A 23,782-nucleotide genomic window follows, 5' to 3' on the forward strand; every position below is an offset into this window, starting at 1 on the left:
TAGAAAAAAATCCTGCTGGCTGTAAGTAAACATTTACCATTTTAGTTTTAAATAATACCAGAGTAAAATCACAATCATTAATATTCACTCTGTGATTTTGCTGTCTGCAAAATGAATACAATGTGTATAATTATCCAGCCAAAAATGGTCTATGGACTACTTTTTATGGATTATTTTGAAAAGGCAGGCTTTTATATCAGCAGCCTGTTAAGAAAAAGGGTGTGTGTGTGTATACAAGCACGTCATCCTGTATGCTATACGCTTCATGGTGAAGGTATAGGATAGTGGCTGGCAGAATTTATGACACATCCTGGCATGCAGATAAAAAAAGACAACGCTCTTTAAGAATTAAGCCTGAAGACCACGGATCTCTGGCTCCCAAGAGAGTGCAATTCCTCTCAGGCAGTTGTGCCCCTTTTATAGGACAAGTCTTCTACACTGTTGCAGTTTTTTCAAAAAGGAAAAAAAAAAAAAAAAGAAAAAGAAAAAGAAAAAAAACACAAGCACCTGTACAAAATGAAAATCATTGTCTCAGCTCTTGCTTGTGGTGCCTTACTGGGCATATGTCACAGACTGCGCAACTCCAGTAACAGGTTAATTTATGCTAGAAATAGCCTGGTTTATTCTGGTTGTGAGGAGCAGGACACATGTTCCTGAGCTGAAGGATTGTGATGTGCTCCTGCAGTCAGCACTGCAGGGCTCTGGACACCCCTGTGAACACCTCCAGCAGGGTATCCATCGCCTGGCCTGCGGCTGCCAAGGGGCACGAGGTACTTTCCTATCACTTCTTTCTTTTGCAGTTGTAACAGCGCCTACCTACATAACCAGGGCTCAGATGCACTTTGTATTTCATGCACTTTTATCTTTTCCCCTAGTTTCATGCCGTTTGCCTGGGGCAGTGCCCTTGGCTGCAGCACTGGGGAATCCCAGGGTCAAACCCAGCTTTGTAAAACCGCTCCTTGATAACATGCCGGCAGTGGAACAGCATCAGGGGCCCCGTCAAACAAGGGAGCAGGGACTCAGAAAATGTGGATACCACCGTGACTTCACATGGGGTGAGCAGAACAGTCCCACTGGGTGCCACCTGCACACTGCTGGCTGCTGTGGAGGAGTCCAGCAAGATTTGGTAGGGAAATAGTTGCTCCGTCTCATGAAAATCTTGGCTTAAAATGATTCTCCTGTCCCCATTGACTGAAGCTAAGATCTGCTCAATATTCAGCCCAAAATAAAAGACCTCAGGCATGAACGTGTCAGATCCAGCCCTCGTGGTGCCTGCCGTTGGCTTACACGGAGCTCGTCTTGATTAGCTCAGTCTCTGGAAATGAGAATGGATAGTTCGGAACAAGTACATCTGAATGGTTACTTTGTGAGAAATTTCAAGCACATTTTTTGCATCGTTGTGAAAAACGGCTAATTTTTTACTTCATTTTATTGCTTCATAATATTTAGAGCCTACTAAATTTGATGTATGCAGGCAGCATCACATGTAAATTATTACCCTTTTCAGCCATCTGTTCACTGACATCCAAAACTCCAGTCTTTTCTACCATTTACCTCACTACATCACTTGCATATGTCCAGACTGAAAAACAGATATTTTTTTACCTGCTGTCATTGGTCAAGTTCTTTCACACCTGCATTGCAGGTTTGAAAATGATTGCAGGCACATGTACTTACTTTCTCTCCTGATCTCAAGAAACAGAATTTTGCCTTTTTTTTCATGGCGGTCAGGTACCGTGTGAGCATGGTGCTAATAAAAGGATGGGGAGGGGGCAGAGGAGTCAGAGCTATAATAGGCTGATGACTACATATTTCTCAACAACCACGTATTAATAATTGAAAATGAATTTTCAATTTTTTTTTCTTGGTCCTAATGACCAAGAGAGGATTAAAGGCATTGGCATATGCTGCACATGGGCTCTTCTGCTAAGCAGTGCAAAATACAGCCTAGCCCTTCCAAATGAGTTTCCAGCAGCAGTTGGAAGGGAAAGCCAGTACTGTTTTTATTTTATACAGGGACTATTTTTATTTTTGTACATTATATACAGCCAAGTATACTACAAGCACAAAAACCAAACCAAAACAAAAAAAAACTGGGGGAAAAAAATGAAGTTGAGATCATTCTTAAGGGAAAAAAGTGAGAGTTCTCAGGCAGTAAAATTCTCCTTAAAAATAAAGCAGTTACTTAAAATAAAACTGTTTCTGAAAATAAATGTCTGCTAAAAATACAAAGCTCAATGGCTATATTGAGACAGTGAAAAGGAAATAAATAGAAATATTGGAAAATAAGTGCACTGCCGTGCACATGCTAACAGCGCTCATTAAGGCAACACAATCGCGCTTCCTGCTGGAGCTCGCTGGTTTACCAGTCGTGGTACTGGGCAACACGAGTGGTGCGGGCGGCATGGCTTACTGCTCCTGCAGGCACCCCAACAAATGCTGGGCTGTAAATATGGGCATGCAGCAAATGGGACCTTTCTGAAAAATGCTGACCCAGGCTCAAAGCAAGCACCCCCAAAATGCGGTGCATGGGTGCAGGGGCAGGGGCTGTGCAGGGGCAGCAGTGCAGCAAGAAAACCTCCTGGGGTGAAGGTGAAGAACTGACAGAAACAGGCCCACAGGGCATGGCCTGAATTCAACTGGCCTCAAGCTTTTATAATGTCATGCACACAGCCACCCTCAGCATAGCCAAAAATCCATCTTTTTGAAGCAGTTTTGGAAGGGCCGGGTACACTGTGGGCTGATGGTGGAATCCTGACTCCGGGGGAGGCAAAGGCAGGATGCCTACCCAGCTGGGTGAGGCAGCATCTCACCCCTCGCCTTTATTAATCTGTTATAAATAATATTAATTACACGTGTAGCACAAAGAGCAATTATAAAAACATTTTGCTAAGCATCTTATCAAAAAGACTGTTTACCGAAAAACACTCAACTGTATCAAAGCCTTTACAAAAAGCTCTTTGAAATTAATAAAAATGTTTGATTAGTACTTTCATGGATGCACAGACTCTGTATATGGAAGCATTATAGTGCATTTAATTATATATAAAGGCAATTAATGTCACAAATAAAGACTAGGCTCTGAGTCAGCCTAAATAATTGTCATTATCTATCATATAGCATGTCCAGAAAACTTAACTCTGCAATGGTATTTATGAACAATAAACTTGGCATTAACATACTAATACAGTTTGGGTTGGATTCAGTCTAAATAATAAATGTCAAGAGAAGAACCCACTCCCATTCTTCGGGATTTTTTTTAGTGTAATCACACAGGCTTTTTTCACAGTACGTTCATCACGATGTAAGTGAAAAATGTATTCCCTTGGGCGTTTGCTCTCTATTGCGTGCTGGAGACTGAGTGTGTGCACATGCGCAGATAATCTGCTGCGCCCCACAGCACCAGCAGTGCTGCGGGGTGTTCTCCCCTGGCCCTGGTGGCTGCAGCTCTACCAGGTGTGCTTTTGTGCACTTAACTTACGATTGCCTTGAGTGTTCGTCTGGCTGTCTGTCTCCTTTATACCCATGGAAGAGCTAGCTTTATTTAGTTCTACACATTTCTTGTTGCGTGCTCTAACATAAGCTCATGGCTTTTGTGGTGGGAAAATCCCACAAGCTTTCCTTGCCTAAACTGAGTCCTTCTTACTCAGGGAATGGCACCTCATCAACAGCTATCATTTACATGCCAGAATACGTGATGCTACACATGCATATTTTCAGTTCACAGCTACAGGATGAAAAGACAGTATTGATACAAATGTGCAGGGAATTGTTAATAAGATGAAGCTATGAAAACAAAGGTAACGCTGCACTGCTGGTAAGTACAGTTGATTGTAAAATAAAGGACTCTAAATGGACCTAAGGGCTCATTTTTGGTTTGAAAATGTGTGGGTGTAATAGCATGGTGTAGCTTCTAGGATTAAAAAAAAAAAAGATCAACGTTCTGCGATGTAACATCTTCACCGCGTCAAAGCTGCTAGAACAGTGCCTCTGCTACTCACCTCTGTGACTCACTTCAGAGTTTTAATATATAGTGGCGGAGAGGGAGATGTGACTCAAAAACTTAATAATGTATTTATATTATTAAACATCAATACTCATCCATAAATATGTTAATAAAAGCATAACTTTATATAGATAATAAATTATATGTATTTATGTATGCAACACATATAGTTATCTATATATGAAGATACATACATACACACATATATAGCTTTTAATGTACTTCACTATATAGTTAGGTATAGCAGAGACGTATGAATACAGGTCTGCTTTCCTGAATTCTACACACTGTGCATGGAGAAACTGGTCAGACGCTGCACTTCCAGTTGTCCCAGCAGGGAAGCTGTACCCACAGGAGCTGGCCTGCACTGGCTTCAGCAGAAAGCTGCTTGTAGAAGACACTGGTGAATGACACTGATCAAAGCGAGCACATTTCGTGTAGTACTTTGACATATGAAAATATTTTCAGACTTTTCATTCCTCCTTGATTTACTTACGTTTTCAGGCAGTGATCAGACTAGAAAGCTATTCAGGCTGGATAAATCATTTAAGACTGACTGTGTTAACGTAAAGTAAATGATAGAGAACTTTGATGCAGGGTCTGTGCATGTTCAAAGGAAATGCTGCGCCAACTGCAGTAAGATGTATAAAACATCAGCCAGCTCACCTTTAGCGAACAATGCAGCTCATGAACTAGAGGCTTTGGGCTGCCACAGTCACTTTGTGCGTGCCTGTGTGTGCGTGCACCTGCGTGAACACCCATACCTGGGTATAAATAAAATAAGCAGGAAAATGAAATGCTCAGATTTTAGTTGCTGTTGGATCTAATGCAACATCACCTGGGAGAACAAATTAAAAAGGAACCCACAGTACTTCATCTCAACAGCACCATTTCCTCCATCTCCTCCCCATGACCCCCCCACTCCAAAAAAGGAAAAACAAAAAAACAAAACACTTTTTTCCCATTCAGAAAAAAAAAAAAAGGTCTTAGTTTGAGCAAGAATCACTGTTTGATGGCAACATACTTATTTTAGCCGGATGCTGTCCTTGTGATTATGGACAGCGCAGAGAAAATGGATAATGTTACAGAGCCTCTCTGTCTTCATTATTTGTTGGGTTGATAATTCATTTCTTGCTAACAAAGCCTTTACTTGAGCAGAATTTAATCTTTTGTCTGCTGTAATTCATTATTATATCTATGAATATTAAAACAACCACAAGAAGGCCTTACCAGGATCTATCCAGCCCACATGCTTATACGCATGAAGAGTCAATCAAGGTCTGACACAGAGGTCTTCATCACTATGCACTGTGGCCCATCCTGCAGCTGTCAAAGTCTCTTTTGATGCTGATTAACTTCATCAGTGTAATTGATCAAGTTGTCTAGAGAAAATGGGAGGCTAAATACTTTCCAAAGTAATCGTCACATTGCACCCAAAATACTGTTACTATGCTGAAGGCAGCGTGCAGGTGCTGTGCTGCAATTTGAATGAGTTTCCTCTCACCTCTTGTCTAAATCCTTTCCCTTTTTTCCCCCAGCTCACTCAACAATTGCCTGGTAGATTGACTTTCAGTAGCTGTTGATTTAACTTCTTTTTAGTGGCTGTTGAAAATAATATTCTTCAAAGTCATAAAGAAGACTCAACAGTGGAAGGGAGCTTCAGAGACCAAGAAACACAGACAGGAGGACTTTCTCTGCGTGACTGAACATTAGTTTTTGGGGTTTGTTCTGGATCCTAGTGCTTAAAAATGCATTTTATTTTTTCTCCCTGAAAGGAGCTTACCATACCTACCACATTTGCTGAAATCTCTCATTGAGAACAAAGTTGAACACTTTGGGTTAGCATGTTGTCTCTGCTCTTGAAAGGGTCCATAATACATCTGTGCAGCTCTGTGATATAATAACAGCAATAATAATAATGATACGTGGTCTCAGAGGTAACAGAAGCATTTCCTGCACTATCCCTGTTGCCAGAGCCACATTCATTTTGGCTTTCCCCACTTCTGTATTCCTCCATTCTGCCCCTGCACACCAGTTTCAGCTCATGCCCCCCATCTGATGTGATGGGGCCGAAGAGTGACTGAGCCCTTTCATTCAGACTCATCAGGGCTGCGCTGGCGGAGATGTGAGGAGAAAAGCATGCACAGATTACATTTTGAGAAGCTGCCTGTGCTGTGGATGGATTCAGTTTTGAGGCCCAGTCTGGCACACGTTAAACAGGATTTCTTTCAGCAGCTGTGGTTCAGGTCTTACTGAGGAGCAGCTCCCCCAGCTCCTTCCAGAATCACTCTGGGCACAGAGCCCGAGGGCCCCTCCGTCGGGCGTTGGGCTTTCCTTGTCTGACAACACCATGAAATAAACTGTAGTCACAAGGGGGAAGGGGGAGGGAACAACTGAAAAAATATATTTATTGGAGTAAATAAAAAAAAGTTAACCAAAACCCTTTATTGATACATTCTTGGATAATATCACAGGATCGAGAGAATGGAAAGGAAGGGAGGAGTTTGCGGCAAAGATTGATTTCACTAAATTGGCACATAAGCAGCAAGATTAACGAAATTACTTATTACAAACAGTATAAAACGTACATGCTTTTGTAAGTCCTTATCACACTGGTCAATCATGGTGGGGCATCAACAAAGAAAAAAACTTCAAGACATGTAAAAGCCATATTCTTTCTTCCAAATATCATAAGAATTATTGAAATTATTGCAAAATAGTCATATACCTTAAATAAAATAACAAAATAGAACACAAATACAAATATCAAACATAAATTATTAACATGTACCATAAAATACATTACTGGCATGCATTCCAAATATCAAGACCTGTACTAAAACTCAGCAAAAATCCCGTCTGCTTCCTCTGCAGCCCATCGAAGTTGTGAAGGGGGTGGGTGTGGGGGGTGGGGGCTAACTTCGCCAGCACAGTTTTTGGTCTTTAAATTCTTTTGTTTGTTTCATTAAAAAAAAATAACGTATATGGATTGCAGTGATACAGTAGCAATCATACAAGTCATGTACATAGGTCTTTTAAATCCTTAGATTTTTAATTTTTTTTAATGTTCTAAGTCTGAGAGAATAGGGCCTCAATGAAACTGTGCATTCAAAAAACAAACAGTGAACTCGAAACGACATGGATGGCCATATGCAAAAAATCCTCACAAACTGTACAGAAAGTTCAAAAACTTGCAGTCTGGAAGTACATATAAAGACAGAATTAGCCCCTGTGAGTCCTCGCAGCCGCACGCGGTCCCCGGGGAGCCGCTCCTCCCGCGTGGCAGGCGGCGCGTGGACACGGCGGCTCCCGCGGACGGAGCAGGACCAGGACCAGGCCAGGGCCAGGGCCCACGGCAGCGCCCGCGCCCCGCTGAGCCGAGGGCGACGCGGGGCCTTCATGGAGCGGCCGTGGGGAGCGTGGCTCCTCGCGTGTGGCCTGGCCTCCGCTGCCCGGCGCGGGCACCCCGCGGCCAGGAGGAGGCCTGTGCCCGCGGTGGGTGGAAGTCCTCCTCCGTCCTCCGCGCCACGTGGCTGAGCGGGCTAGATAACCAGGTTGTTATAACTGACGTACTTCTTTTTTGCAGCAGGGCCTGAAAGAAAACCGGCAGACAGTCACCAAAGCAGTCGGCAGAGAGATGCTTTGAAGAGGCTTCTTGCTGGTCCTTAGTCTGGGAAGGCAGCCCTGAGGAAAGCCACCTGAGATAGCACGGGACTGGGCGGTAGCTCTGCTGCGTTGGTGGGGTTAGCAGCAAGCCCGTCTCTTTGGACAGCCGTGCTCACTGACGTGAGTCCAGGCAGAGTGCTGCTACGGCAGCTGAAGGGCTGTCTCGCTATCACTACCAGTAGAACTACCAGAGACTGATTTTTTTATGCTCTCGCAGTTTGTTTGGCTTCACTGCTGTGACACCGTAACTAGATGCCATTATAAATTTTTTTTGGAAAGAATGGTGACATTCTCTCCAGCTTCTTAGATGTCCTGGACCAAGTTTGGTTTTCTCATGGGGAAAAAAAAAGTCTTATTCAGGATTTACAACTTCTGAGATTTTTACCACGTGGGGATCAAGGTATCTGCTTTCCTAATTATGACCTTCAATTCAAATCTGTTTGCAAACATAAACTAAAGCTAGTCACTAACTACCTCATGAATGATGCTCCACATTGCTGTCAGTAAAAATGGAAAATATTTACAGCTAAATACAAAGCACAATATTGTGCAATACCTTGGCAACACTGACAGTTTAGGGACCATGATAACATGTTCTGCATCAGGCATGTTAACAAAAATACCACTATTTATATGTAAATTCTGTAATGAGGATGTAACTACATGTACTGGGCCTATGGCATTTTATATTGAACTGTGTTCCAGTGAATACAGAGAAGGTCTTTCTCTACTCACTCACTGCTCTAAAAAAAAACGTGTATGAAGTATGCATGCTCTTGCTGGAAAGATTAAAATCCAATATTCTGACTAAATGAGTTATCGTGAGACCAGTTTATACCATGGATATTCTCAAAAAGTTAGAATTACCAATCATTGCTGTTATTATCAACTATTCTTATTCAGCATTTGTGTTTTCTTTTTTTTAGAGCAACTTTGAGTCAACAAAATACATTAATGTGAATTATGATCAACTATGCACAGAGTAACTGAATATATAAACAAACCTGAGCCTCAGAGCATCCCCTGATACACATCTGGAAGATAAGTAAGAGAAAGGGATGCGGCTGATTTTCTGGGACTGCTGAAAACATTTAGCTTTTTTCTGCCTTGGCCACTGCCCTTGCCAAACGAAGAGGTGGGACCAGCCCTTCAGAGCATCCTGACTGCCTCAGACACCAGACACACCTCCCTTTGCTACTCAAAGTCGGGGCCTTTTTGCCCTTGGCATATCTTACAGTCAGAAACATTATTAATCAGATACCACCATTAATTTTTCAGGTGGCACGCTTTTCAGAAATATTTACTTCAATAAGGATAGGCTCTCCACAAACAGTACAGAATATTTTGAGATTATTATGAATGAAGGTGCAGTCAAATGTATATATTTTTCACAGTGTTCACTATCTTCTTTATAGAAAAAGAAAAAAAGCATTTTTACTTCTAGGTATTTTCAAGATTGTCATTAAAGAACCTCCTGTTCTAAAGAACCTACTTTAACAGTATTATTCTCAAACCCCATTTATCTGTTGTACCATGTTCTACACAGGAATTAGTGCTGTGTGTTCAATCAAGGTCTGATCCTGCAAAATGCTGATCTTCATTTCCCATTAACTTCTCTGGGGCATGAAGGTACTCAACACACGGGAAGATAAAACTCATTATTCTGCAAGACTAGACCACAAATATCCAATAAACTGTGGTATACTATTAAATGCTGAAGTGAGGTAAAATGCAGTGGAAAAAAAAGTATAACCAGGAAATGGGTTGCAAAGTAATTACATGTATTATTTTGTGATCTACTTCAGCTTTATTCATTACATGCTCCGATTTCAAATAGCAGCAGAGTTCCTATAATAAGGAAAGGGATTTTGATACTCTCCATTGCTGGTTCATATAACGTCACCCCCTCTAATGCTTACAGGGCTTTCACTCTACCAGTCAGCAAACCTGAAATTTTGCCGGATGAGTTTTCTCACAAATTCTACCACAGCCTCTCATTCCTCATTTTCAATATGACAACGAACCACCAGTGCCAAGTGAATTCAACTAAGCAATATTTTTGATAGTGTACACTTCTGTAACTTCCCCGTGAAAAGATGGGCGCCACGTATCCCAGCTCTAGACAATAAAATTATCTCTGGCACTTCTCTGTTTCAACAGAAAAATGTAGTTGACAAAAGTATCATCCATAATTCAGATAATGTGATCAATAGAAGCTTCATGGTTATTTTAGGAGAGGAAAGACATTTTTCCCTGTTTCTTAAGACTGCTAGGCCAGAGGAGATCACATCTCTCATTACGTAGCTGGTACATTTCAAAGCTCTGCTCCTGCATTAACTCCAGTAACTGGAAACTTAGTTGAAGTGTGCCTTCTAGACAAGTTCCAGTCTTGATATGAAGACTTCAGTAACAGTCTACCTCAACTGAGTCTCTGTGGAGTGTCAGATATTCATTATCATTAGGCAATTAGCACCAGGTACGGATTTGATTTTTCTCAAAGAAATTAATTTACATGAAAATGGGGAATGCTAACGAAACATCAGCATCACCAGAATTCACCATGCTTTAATCCACAATACACGAACATTCCCTGTTCTTTAAATGGAAAATAGATACAGATCTCATACACTGTGTTGTTGTTAAGTGTTAATAGATGATGACTTTCCAACAGTGAAAACAGATTGTCTTCTTGCACGTAATACATACATAGTAATTAATATACATATAATTATGTCAACATCAGCTGGCCACTGACTTAGATGTATTGGAGGTGAGCCAATAGCTGTGGCATGCAGAATGCACAATGCTGCACCATGCCTTCTGTACAGATACACATATCAACTGCATCCCCATTTCCTGAGACCAATGTCACTGTGTACAAGAAAGCAACGACCGACACTTGCACTTGAGCGAGTTGTCCTCTTAGTTATGCACTGTACTTTTTCCTCTTCTCCATGAACAGAGCCCCACTCTCCTCACGTGCAAGCACCCAGTTCAGGATGCCCTCATGCAGCTTGCAGCCACACAACCCGGCAAGAAGGATGTGTTCACACTTACTCTGAATTATGGAAATGAGCCTGTGTATTGCCACATGGAAATATCAGCATTTCTTTAAAACACAAGCATTTAATAAAACTCTTCCCTTTTCAACTATTATCTGACCTGCCTGACAGGTGGTGGGGGCAGTGATAGTGTAGACCTGTCCCCTGCCAGAAGTGGATAACAGGATTTGAAGTAACTGCATCGCCTGTGCCGACAACATATTAAAAACAAATACACAGAAGTGAAAATCCTCTTTGGATATATAAGTTTCATCACTTGACTGGTTTTCATTATCTTGAGCACAGGCCACAAAGAAAGAAGCTCCCACAGCATCCAAAAGCAAGGCAGATCTGTCAATACTTGCTCAGAGTGAGATTTAATCACTTTCACTTCAATTTTATGCACATTTGTTACCTCTGCCAAGCTTAAAGAGAAAAGATTTGCAGTGCAGAAGATGAATTTTATTACAGCCTACAGGCATCTCAAGCTATCAATGGTATGAAGCATGGCCTTAGTACTTCCAGCACTGAACAAGAGCTGACATCATGATGGCTGTGAACCTGGATCTTCTGCTCTGATTTCCTTTGTAGTTGCTGTGGCATATCATGCTTACCTCACCTTTTTTCTTCTTCTTTTTTTTTTCCTTTTTTTTTTTTTTTTTCCTTGGAAAGCTGTATCATCCATGCCAGGTAAAGCTGTGGCTCATTATTAGACTCCACTTCTGGTACATTTAAAGGGGAAATAGATATTCGTGGCTCCCTGTGGCTCTGTGCTGAAAGACAGAGCTAGCCACATGTTCTGCTGCCTTTAACCAGGGAATACATGAGAAGGAATTGAAAGCAACAAACCTAAATATTTTTACATGCTTTCCCAAAACCCGACAAAATTTAAATTTAATATCTAAATGTAAATAAACCTTTACATCACATTTTCATATCTCTTCTGTTGTGCTCCCTACCATATACTCTATTGGCAACTTATCTACTATACAGATGCCTACACTTGTATAAAAAATACTTCACTTCACTGCCTGTGTTGGGAGTAGTTGCTTGTCTCCGAAATGCAACTCAAACTGCCTGACTTTTATGCAGATTAGCACACAGAACCTCATGTTTTAATAATAGAATACGAATATATTAAATTACAAATATAACATTAGTAAAAAAGTGTGTTCCTCCATAATTGCTTTACAGCCTTCTCTTCTCATAAATTATATCATATTTAGCTGTCATATTTCCTTGTCACTCTCAGCAAAGCAGCAACAATTAGTGATTCAACGCCGAACACAACCATAAATAGCAGCGTTGTTTGAGTCGCCAAGAGGTTTGTCAGCAGATCACAAATTACAACAGGGAGTGAGAAGTTGCTAAAGAGATTGTTTCTTTTTCCTGATTACTAATTTATCCGGTACACAAATGGCCTGATGGCAACCTGGTGACAAGTTCAAAGACAACGACAGCCGCTCTGTTGCTTTCTGCTGCAGCACAGGCGGCTGGTCCTCACCTGAACGCCGAAGGAGCGATACCTCAGTGTCACACGGTGCTGACATCTCCCTGGCCCTCCAGCTCCTGACAGCAGACACATAATCCATCCCCACGCCCAGGCCCTGTCGTATTTGACGTGCCACCTAGAGGACAGGGTCCTGCTCAGAGGATAAATGCTGTGGGAATGAGTTCTTTCTACTCGTGTAATTTTATCATCCACCTGTTCTTCACAGCTCCTGCAGTGTAGTGTGGAATGTGCTTCTGTTAAGTATGTAGCAAAACATTGCGGTATCCAAAGCACTCAGCTGAGCTTATGAATAATTTTCGGTTCTGCTTAAAAGCCTTGCTGAACTGCAATATACCTGGCAGCAGCACATTAAGAAGAATGGATGTTAAGGTCGATTTTTATTCATTTTCTAATACGTGCAGAGCATATTCTGCATGAGCATGGCCCTCCAGATTCCCCATGTAGGATAACTGGATTGATTTTCTTTAGGAATTTCTGAAGTGCCTGGTGGAGGGAAAAACAGAACAGGCCAGAGTGAAGGTTGAAAAAGCACGTTATGCAGAACTCCATAAAGAGGGGCAAGGACTGCTTAGAGGGTAAATGCACTTTGGAAATTAATAGAAAAACAATTATGAAATAGAACTGTATAGATTTATATAGTCGTCACATATCTATTTAGCTACTCTTGTGACACGCTGTGCATTATGGCATGTATTACTAATATATGACATGTAATCTCCACAAAATGCTAGAAAATCAAAACCAGAATGAAAGTGGGTGGTGTCAGTTATATTTTAAGTTTGCCTTTTCCTTACGTTTTTTAATGTTTCAAAATTCTTAATATGATTTTATCTCTCTGCTTAGCTCTTGGAAATTGGTTTTCTTTGTCTTTTTGGGCAGTATTGAGAGCGATCTCACCGTGAAATTCTGAGAGCCATAAGGGCAATACCTGCCTGGAAAAGCTGCGGCAGACTCCTGCGGGCAGCAGTGCAGCCCCCTCTTCCCAGCAACACGAAATCCAAGGCCAGGACAAGGGTATGCTCCCATGGGTGTTATCCAAGAGAACTCAACGCCCTTGGAAATCCCACCTTGTCACTGTCTCTGGGAGAAACATAAACACTTGTTTTTCAGACACCTCAGTTCTGTTAGGTACCGCACATGGTAACACTGCCGATTTTATACTTGCCGTGTGCAATTGCCGTGCCCTCTTGCATGCTCTGCCCATCAGGAATTTCAGCTAAAGAATGCTCAGGAAATGCGAGCTTAGATTTAGTGACGGATGTTCTGCATGTTACAGCAGCAGCAAAAATACACGGAGTGAGCGCGAGCGAGCAAGAGGCCTGAGGCTGGCTAATTCTGTAGCAGAGCAGGAATCTCTGAGCAGTATAATTAGTTCATTAAATGCCATCAGAGATTGCTCAGGAGGACAGAGAGGAGCATGGGGAGAGCTCATGGCCCCAGGACAGTACGGCGAGGGCCAGAGAACACTGCTCCAGCAGGAGGCAAGCCCAAGTTCTCATTTCAGTTTCACAAGCCCCAAACCCAAATGTGTTTTTTAAGTGTGACCATCAGTACATTTTGTGTGAATTGGTATCCAAGGCACAAGACCCTAAATTGTCACTGCAAATAGGATCAAATTAAGCAGCCGCAGACACGGAGCATAAAACTGAGAAGGAACTGAAATGGCATAAGAGGAAAAAGGGGCCGAGTTGCTTAGCAACCCTCACCTCTTCTTGTGAATTTGTGAGTCCAGAAACATCGGCACCGTCGACAGTTGTTGCTGGTAATGTAGGGGAGCATTTCCACACCGCCGTATGACGAGGCTGGGTGGGTGCTGCAGTGGCAAGGAGCACAAGACGGTGCCAGGCGAGGACCAGCCCCGACATGACATGATGAATGTCCCAGGGGTGGCGGAATAGCAGCTCCATCATGAGTCTGCCCCGAGCCGGGAGCACAGGAGGCCTGAGGCTGTGTCACAGGCACTTCCCATTTGTGGGCCTAAACCCACGGCAGCTCACGTGGTTAGGTTAGTCCACTCGAGAGAAAAGCCATTCCTGGAGGTACCCAACAACGTTTGTGTATCTCTGTTCTCGTCTATGGGTGAGGTCAATGTAAGATGTCGCTTTCCACAGTGACTATATTTTCTAAATTTACTTAAGCAGCTTACTGGAGCAGCCAGCTTCCTGGATGGAAGTGACACTGCTGTCCGCAGGGATGACAAAGCCAGCTTTCAGCCTGTTGGAGTGCCAGCAACTCCCCAAGCTCCCCACACCACTACGCTGAGGCTGTTTTCCCATCAGAGACGTCAGAAGCCCTCTGTGAACCTAAGGTCTTAGGTATGATGTGATCAGACTGAGCTCGGCCAGTTTGGCATAGGCACTAGTGTGTAAGTGAAGTTACACAACTGGCCTGCAGTTTGATTAAAGCAATGCTACATTAATTACAGGCACGCTTGTCTAAGTTGTAGCTGTGCTCTAACGGAGCAGCCCTGTACATACTGTGTGCCTGTCTCGTCTTGGCCCTGTTCCTGTGCAGGGGTGGCACAGGGGTGGCATACCTTGCTCTGCGTGTTGGAGCTCCTCCCAGCAAGCCCCTTCTCTGGAGGTGGGAGGCATGCACAGCCGCGTAGCTTAACTACAGGGAAAAAACAACAACAACAAAAAAAAAAGAGAAAAAAAAAGGGGGGGGGGGGGCGGGGAGGGAGTGGAGACCTGTTGCAAGGAGAAAAAAATAATTTTAAAAGCTGCTGCTTGTCTGGAATACCAGTAAGCCAGACCTCATTCCCAGCAGCTTTTCCCCAGCACAGCTTTTACTTTCCTACTGCTGACAGCCCCCTTCCCATCCACCTGCCAGGGCAACCTCAGCAGTCAGCTGCAAACCCGCAGAACCAAAAGCGAGCATAGTGAGCACGGCGGTGCTGACCTGCAGCACACATTTGCCATTTCCCTTGGTGGCCGGGCTGAGCAGCTCCAGCATTCCCCCCCCAGACTAGGAACCCCCACGGCCGCTGCAGCCGTGAGGAGCCTACAGCTCCCAGCAGCCAAGGACAAGGGGTTCCTCCCCCTGCTGCTGGGAGTCTTGTGGCTTTGGAGGCAGTCATTCATCTAAGATCCTTCTGTGCAGATAACATTTAAATCCACTTATACGCTGAAGTGATGTTTGCCTGTGCAGCTTGAGTCACCAGCAATGAGCCCCAGCCCTGGGGGAGCTGGTGCCACGTTCCCTGCGCTCAGCTGATCGGCAGCCCTGTAGGAGCTGCTCCTGCCTGGGGCTTGATCTTTTTTAAGAACTTAGAGATTTTTTCAGTGCTAATCTCTTCTCAAGGTTTATTTGTTTGAACTGAAGTGCTGTAGGTTGCCAGGCGATTACCACCAAAACAATAAAATGCACCAGGTATTAGGAATAGCCGTAAAAGTCTGCCAAAGGTAATTTGAATATTTCCTTCAAACGTTCTTTGAGAGATGAGTTTTGCTATCAAACAATTTCCAGTGCCATTATGGGATCTGTTTTGACTTTGCTGAGATACATTAGATTGGCTAAAGTATTCAAAGGATAGTGCTGGAAGACGCTTGCAAAATGCAGCTTGAAAAATTGCCTGTACCAGCCATGGCTGCGCACCTCTCCACGGAGGAGTCAGGGCTGTCTGCAGTAGGTTTGGCATGCAGAGGAGGTGTTCCTGCTGCTTAACATAGAATATGTTATCTGTGAGATTCCTGCTAGCATAGCAGGGAGGAAGAAAACACATTTATGTAGTCAGGAAGATGAAAGTATTGCTTTTTTTTTTTCCTTGTATATTTATATAAAGCAAACAGCTTGTGAAAAAAAAAGTACACAAAAACCATGAAAAAAACATGGAGTAAGGTTCCTGAAGCAAAATTCTTCAAATTAAGGATAGCTGTTTTGTGAATATGAATAATAAAAAAGTCCTGAACATTTTAACAGGAAAAAAAAAACAACCAACCAAACAAGGTTCATTAGTTAAATGTAGAACAAATAATTTGACTAGCTTTAAAAATTAAAAATATATATTCAGATATTTCTTTGCAGTTTTCACAGTATAACTGTCCTCTCATTTTCAGCTTCTATACATTTAAAACCTTTGCAACAAAATGCAATTACCTTTGTAGAACCTGATTTGCTGCACAGGCTGCACCAAACTGCCATGCAAGGAGTGGGCAAATCCACACCAGGCACCAATCTCACTGCCAGCTTGTGAGAAGTGGTCTGACTGCATTCCTCTGACTATACACCAAAATGGACGATGGATATGAAGAACGGTACCACCTCTACTTGGGAAGCAAAAGCAACCTGGTGGCAGTAGCTTTTTTAAGTATTCCACCACTGTAATTCACCTGTTGCTGCAAGGAACAAGTGCTAGCATGGAATTCAGTGCTGCAGAGAGCACCTGGTGGGATGGTAAGTGGTGAAGAAAATCCTAACGCTGCTGAGATCATCACGCATTAGGTTGGACCATACAGGCAAATTTTACCTAGTGGAACCACATACCATAGTACTTAAGGTTAGAAGTCTAATGAGATACCACAAAAAGGTCAAATGCCTCAAAAGGAAAAACAACAACAACAAAAAAACACACAAAAAACCAAACCAAACCAACGAACCAACCAACCAAACAGACAAAAAAACACCAAACAAGCCTCCCCCATATGCCTACACACAATACTTAGAAAGACAAGGCCAGCTTCTCTACTGGCTCAGCTCTACGAGCTCTAACAAGGTGATTAGAAACCAGATGTCCAGCCAAGATTCACCACTGAATACCACTCCAGTGCCTTGCTTCCAATCTGCAAAATAGTGATAATGTTTATAAGCTCCTACCTCAGAAGGAAATCATAAAATGAACGCTGATGCCCAGAAATCTTGAATAAAATGATTAATGTCATCAGAGCACAATCAAAAATAATAGCCCGAGCAATCTTGCACTTCAGCGCTGTTTTACATATATTTGATAACCTGGATTCACCTGGTTCACTTCCGTTGCTTTCAGAATGCAATTAAAAATGAAACAATCACTTCAAATTATTAGAATAATTATGCGTATGCAAGTGCATGCAAATGTAATATACAGAGTAGGGCTGGGTAAATGCTGCATACGGATTTCTATCTAAGGAGTGTTCACACATCCCTCACTTTACACAAAGATATTTCACATCTAAATTTGTCATATTCTAACCAGGGCTACATTTTTCCTTTAAGGCTTTCTTCTTATTAGTCCTTTTAGAAATGGATATTTACCCTGTCTATTATATAGCCCCTAGGCAAACTCAGCCTGCATCGCTAGTGAAGTGAATTATATAGCTACACTTGAAGTGAGCCTTGCACCCAGGGGATTGGCAAAATATCGTGCCGAGTAGTGCCAGGGCCATAAGTAACAATTACAAATATCCAGTATAATGGATTCTTTTAACTAGGATTGCTTTGAAGTTCCCAGAAGGATTTAATAGGAAGTAAAAGTGTGACCTTGCCAGTTCCCCAGAGCACATTGGGATTTGAAGAGGGCTTTTCGTTAAACAAAAGTCCATTTCAGCTTATAAGGATTTCAAGTAGTAGCTGCTACCAGAGGCGTAGGATTTTAATTCATCTTTTTTTTTACGATGCACTTTTTGTGAGGACTGAGAATGTATCCGAAAGGAAGAATAATAAACGCAGTTCTTGGGTGAGATAATGGCACAGCGATAGAAAATCATCTCAGGTCAAAGTGGCAACTACGAGACATTTTTATAGCTTAAGATAGTTTGTTAGGGTTTGAGTAGATAAAATGTTTGCTTTGTTGTTCTGCAGATATGTTAGATTGAGACCAATGGACTGTTGAATTTTTTCTGGGTAGGGATGAGAAAATTCTAAGCTCAGCCGATGCAGAGAAAGCAATTGTATTAGACAGATGCTTGCCTCACAGTACAAAGCTGGGAAATTCTGACTTCATTTCCAGTCAGTAGAATAATACTCATTAATTTCAGTGAAGCAGCCTTTACCACAGTGAATCCCAGAAAAGATGGGATGCTTTTCGTACTGATCACCTTAAAACCCACAAAAAGATGTAAAGATTAGTTGACAAAGTCAGTATGCACCATTGCACTCGGCACTCTCCTCCTGAACAAAAGAAAAGAACGGATTGCTTATGTGAAAGGTGGGCACATTTTCATGCAGTGCACTAGATCCATGATGAAACCTCTCTCACGCCCCACACTTCTCTAGCACAAGGGGAAAGAAATACAGGTGTACATGGCTTTGCCTAATGACAGGGGGTTACCATTACGCTTCTCTAAATTTGCCCTGTGGACAGCAAACGTAAGCTGACACTGTAAAGACAAGTAAGGAAGCAATCCTGCAGAACGTAGCACAAAACACACACCGTCCGTGTTTAAAACAGCTTAGTGGTGATCTCCTCTCCCAGGTTCCAACTCTGTGGACCAGCGTGGCTTGGCACTCTGCAGCTGGAATCCTGCTCCTGCGTGAGTGGAGGGCAAAGCACCTGCTGATCTCAGCAGAGTCGGTATTGCTTGCAGTAAAAGTTTACAGTACAGTATAAAATTACTGGGCAAAGTTATTGGCTTCCGACAGTGTTTCTGTATCATTTTTCCACTTGGACACGGGGAGCGCTTTTGTGTTTCTTGTGCTTTTCTGCATCCAGACACGCAACCCATGGCCCTTTTCCCCTGCCAGCAGCCAAACCATCACCAGCATCTAAGGGGCCAGATGCCATTCCTGGTCAACACACATCACTGAAGAACGCTACCGAAACACCATGGCCTCTCGTGGGAGACTTGCATATGGTAAAGGTAAAACTGAGAGTCAGGGGAAATTTACTCCTCTGAAGAATATTATAAAGGTATGTTACCAAATCAGTTCTTATCAGCCCTAAAAATAGGCCATAAATGAGATATGTGATACATGTTCCCCCTTTGCAACGGCAAGATAATATCATAATTTATGAATATTTGCCAATGGAAGGCATAGTTCTCTGGAAACACACACAAAAGCATGTCATTTATTTCTCTGCTTCTGAACTGCTTATGCTGATAACTGTCAGAGTCAATAAACTCCTTTTGTTAAGCTGGAAAGATGATCTAAACTACCTGCAGTGACAGGCACTGCTTTCCATCTCCTCAGGACTGTGCTAAAAGATAATTTTTATCAGCCACACCTTTGACTACTTTGCAAGATATTACGGAGGTAGGTGCCTTCAGAGACAGATTCAGAGGCTGCTGTCAATGTTAATTTTCCCATCTGAGCCATTACAGGAAAACATGACTTTGCCTCAAAGAACAGAAGCAGACATAACATTTATGGCCTGCAAAAGCATCATGTTTTTGCCTGAAAGATGCCTGTAAGACTGCGATTTTGAGTCAGGTAATAAGATTGCAATAGAAGAGGATTAGTTTTATCCTCCTAAATGAAAGCTAAAATCAACAAAGTATTGTACTGCTGAAGAACATCAATCCTAAGTGTGTGTGGCGGCATCTGTCTCCTATCTCCCACCGGTTCTGCTTTGCAGATAAAAATTTCTGGGTTAGGTGAGGTCTGAAAGTGTCTGCCGCACCGGGCACTGCGATCAAAGAACAAACAGCAGAAAGCCTTATCAGGGCTTCCAGCAAATGAAAGATTGCAGAGAGGCTTAAAGAAGACCTCGCAGGAAGAACAGTCATGGCTCGCCGGAGCATGTATGCACTTAGGTGGGAGATGCAGCAAAGGGATCGGGTCAGGGAGCAGAACCCCCTGATCCGCACAGATAGGGCAATAAGGAGCCAGCAGCGAGCTGATTCCCGGGGCAGCACACCACCCACGTCTGCAGCAGTTCACTGCTGGCAGCAGTGCCACAGCCCCGGCACACAGCTAGAAAAGAGCACAGCAGCTTAGGAAATGTGTTTCCAAATCTTTGTGAGATTGTGGCAAGGAAGAAACAAAACCAATTCATATTACTCCTTAATTGGAACCGACAGTACAGCAAACATACCAATTTAAACTACATGTAAAACGCTTCAGTTTGAATATTGTTGACTGGAAAGATAACAAATGGTAGCAAATTATTTTCACCTGCTTAAAACAAAGTAATTAATAGTACTTTGGTTATCTTACCTGGAAAGCCAGGCTCTGCTGAGAGCTGTTAAAGCCAAGTGTGAAAACAGTTTGCATGAAAAATAATTAGAGCTATGACCTGAGTGATCCTCTAAAACATCCTGAAGGAGGCCTGAAGTCAGTGCTGTAAGAAACAATTCCTCCCTACCTCCTTCTTCTTGACTTTGTCCTACCTGGCTCCTAAATGCACCCTGTCCCCGTGCCCTTCTCTGCTGCTGCCGCCCCCTGCCCTGTGCATGGTGCCCGTGGGCCCTGCAGCCTTCCCCCCCGACCCTGGGCAGAAGCAAAGCTTTGCCCTCTCCATCACTCCTCCTGGAATCCCCACAGGAATTATTCCCTTCGCTCCAGCTACTGAGGACCATGCCCTCCTGCCCAGAAAGAGCATTTCTGATACTCTGCTTCAACAGCGCTCCTCTTCAGTCAGTCCCTATCTTGGCAACAGCCCAGCACCTCTCCACACAAATCCCCATTTTTTGACCCAAGCAGGTATACAAACAAAGACATTGTTATAGAAGTGACTATGCAAATAATCATTTGCTTTCGTACACCCACACCCAGCAAATACAGCTCTACATGTCTAGCTAGTTTATCCATTCAGTGATCAAAGAATTGAAAATATTTTTGTACTTAATCATTATACATAACAAAAATCAAGAAAAACAGAATGCTGTGCAGCTGCCAAACAACGGGAATATAGAACTGAACAAGAATCCCATATTCAGTAATGGGTTTCATACATAATCAAAGGTGTTTTCCATTTACTCTCTTAATGACTTACAAACAATTCATTATTTGGCTTTTCCAGGTTTTCCTACCAGTGTGTTCTCCTCCAAGCAGCTCCCTCAGCACAGCAGGTGTTCCCTTCTGTAGTGCCCAAACCAGAGAGCACACCAGGACCTGGGCTCACTCAAAGCAGTCCATCTCCACTGAGCAGCTACGGCACTCACAGAGTCAAATCCTGATTCACACTTCTCAAAACCTGGAAATGCATACTATTTTTTTTTTAAATAGAAAAATGAAAATGAGATGACACCTGGAGAGAAAAGTTTTGCAGAATTTGGATTTTGGCTGGAGTCGCTCTCCCCGTCACCAAACTGCCCACCGGTGCCATCACTCACACTCCCAGGCAAACGTAAACCCTGCACCTGATGTGTGTGACAGCAAAACCTGGCAGCGGGGAGAAAAATGACATGGCACTGAAGATTCTTAAGCTGAAACTATCCCAGGCCATGAATGACAAGGTTACACTGAATATAACCTCGCTGCGTTAGAGGAACAGGTCACAGTTTTATTTTAAACAGCACTAAGTATCACACTTATTGCTCCATTTGCTCTTCCAAGGAAGCACAGCTACCGAAGAGACTGAACGAGCACATCAGCAACCGGTGGGTAACTGGATTTGGGAACAGAGAGGAGGCTTACGGAGCTCCCGCCCCTATTGCTACGGTCAAGATGAAGGCTGTACAAATGGGAACGTGCAGTACGAGGGCTGCGGGCCATTTCTGGCAAGAGCCAGCGCCAGGAGGGTGGCACTGCCCTGCTTCCCCAAAGGAGATGAAACTTATAGGAGAAAGTCCAAAAGGCAGGGGTGACTGCTCAAGGGTCAAGAAAGATCAATAGGGCCACTCTTACTACTAGACATCGATACACATGTAAAAAAAGACATTTTAGACAGTATTCCCCTAATGCTTTAGGATTTGGCACACCAGCTCAAAACAGACAAATAATACCATGTTAAACTAAGGGTCTCTTGGCATTAAAAAGACGCATGGCCTTTGAATGCTTTCACAAAGTACACGTGTGTGTGTACGTCTGTTGGTCCGCCTAGGTGTTCAGGAGATGCTTGCACTGGAAAGCAGAAGAGGCTCTGTGCGTGTGCACAGTGATCACCGCCTTCATCCCTCCCACGTGGGAAGCTGGAATTAGCTCAGCACCAAGCACAGGCACAGCCATGGCACTGACGGGGTGCGCTTCCCCAGCTGAAAGGAACTGCCCTCCTTTTCTCCAGTTTTGCAATTTTGCCTGCTCCAACTCTTCGGCTAGGAGCTGCAAGTAACAAACATCTTAACAGAAAAATCAAGAATGTTCATGAAGTGCAAAGAAGCTAAATTCACTGGAAAATTTATTCATGCTGTATAATTCTGTAATACCGAGTGTCTAACAAAATTATGTTTTGAGCTGCATGGTTAAACAGCACCTTTTCACTGCAATCAACTTTTTTTTTTTTTCAGAAAGTCTTGATTTCAAATATCTTGAGAATGTTTAACAGCTGATATTAGCAAGAGCACAGATTTAATATAAAGCTCTTTATTCCACAGACATGATAAGCATCATGACAAGTGGTGTAACTATGGCAACTATTTTTTTTCCCCCCCTATTTTCCAGTGAACCACAAGAACAGACGTTTCACTTGACACAGTGCCAGACTTCCCCCAGGTAAGCCTCAGCGCTCCGAGGTACTGAGCAGAACAGCAGACCCCAGGACTGGAGCCCTTTTCTTTTCTGTTTTGTGTCTCAGTTGTGTTTCACGGGCATTTACATGTGTTTAGACGTTAACCTAGTTCTCTTCCTTTTTTTGTACTATGGCTGGAAAGCGAAAACTTGCTTATTTATTTATTTATTTATTTTTCCTTTACTGTCAGACAAAGAGTTCAAAACCAACAAACTCACCCTGAACTCAAAATACCTATTTTCAGGAATAAAAGGATGTTCTCTTCTTTAATGTATCAACATGCACCGCTGGAAAGAGATGCACACATTTCCTTTCCTGAAGCTAATAAAGAGCAAAAAACACTGGTATATTCCAGAGAGGCTGGATCTGAAATTGCTGTGTATTTGCAATAAGAGAGAAACACTGAGAAAGATTCCTTATGTGCTTTTTGATTTGTTCTGCTTACTGGTCCACCACAAAACACAAACACAACCAGGCCCCTGCTGCACAAATATATTCTCTGTTTGCTATCTGTGTCAACACAAAATAATATCTATTTTACAGCATTGTTTTGCGTCAGTGACAAATGAATGCTCAGCTGTATCTCACACTCTTTGTACTCATGTGCTCCTCCAGTTCATCAGCACTATCATTTCCAAGCGCTACACTGAAATTTTGTATTTGTTTCTTCTTCACAAGGATAACAAAATATATTGAAGGCTTGAGTAAAATCACCAAAGATGCACAGCTGCACGCAGGAACCTGCTTGGATAACGTTATCTTTGTATTACGGAGTCAAATAAAGTGCCTGTGATGGCAGTTCCTTGACCAGAGGAACGGCAGCTATCACATGAACATGGCTAAACTGATGGGCAGGTGCTTGGTTACATTACTGGATATATATTTGGTATTCACAAATATTTATAACTAATACGAGCATCCCTGGCCATCTCAGACCCAAAGCATGAGCAGTGCCTCCACCGTGGATGACATGGTGTGAAGCAGTACAGAAAATCTGACACTGAATCAAAGCGACCAATTCCTTGCAACAT

The 23,782-nt window shown here is 42.8% G+C and overlaps 1 protein-coding gene across 4 annotated transcripts in view; it reads right to left on the reverse strand.

Annotated features, from left to right (window-relative positions):
- Positions 1-6,430: 6,430 nt before the first annotated feature.
- Positions 6,431-23,782, reverse strand: part of GRM7 (glutamate metabotropic receptor 7) — a 266,715-nt gene continuing 249,363 nt past the window's right edge. For 3 of the 4 annotated variants that reach the window (XM_050712778.1, XM_035546870.2, XM_050712779.1), the window contains one exon: positions 7,409-7,598. In XM_050712778.1, coding sequence (XP_050568735.1) covers positions 7,549-7,598 — 50 coding nt within the window. In that variant the 3' untranslated portion in view covers positions 7,409-7,548. Of the gene's footprint in view, positions 7,599-23,782 lie in introns of all 4 variants that reach the window. The other variant, XM_035546872.2, reaches the window with a different exon arrangement.

The sequence above is a fragment of the Cygnus atratus genome, chromosome 10 (assembly GCF_013377495.2).
Source record: "Cygnus atratus isolate AKBS03 ecotype Queensland, Australia chromosome 10, CAtr_DNAZoo_HiC_assembly, whole genome shotgun sequence".
NCBI classification, from domain to species: domain Eukaryota; kingdom Metazoa; phylum Chordata; class Aves; order Anseriformes; family Anatidae; genus Cygnus; species Cygnus atratus.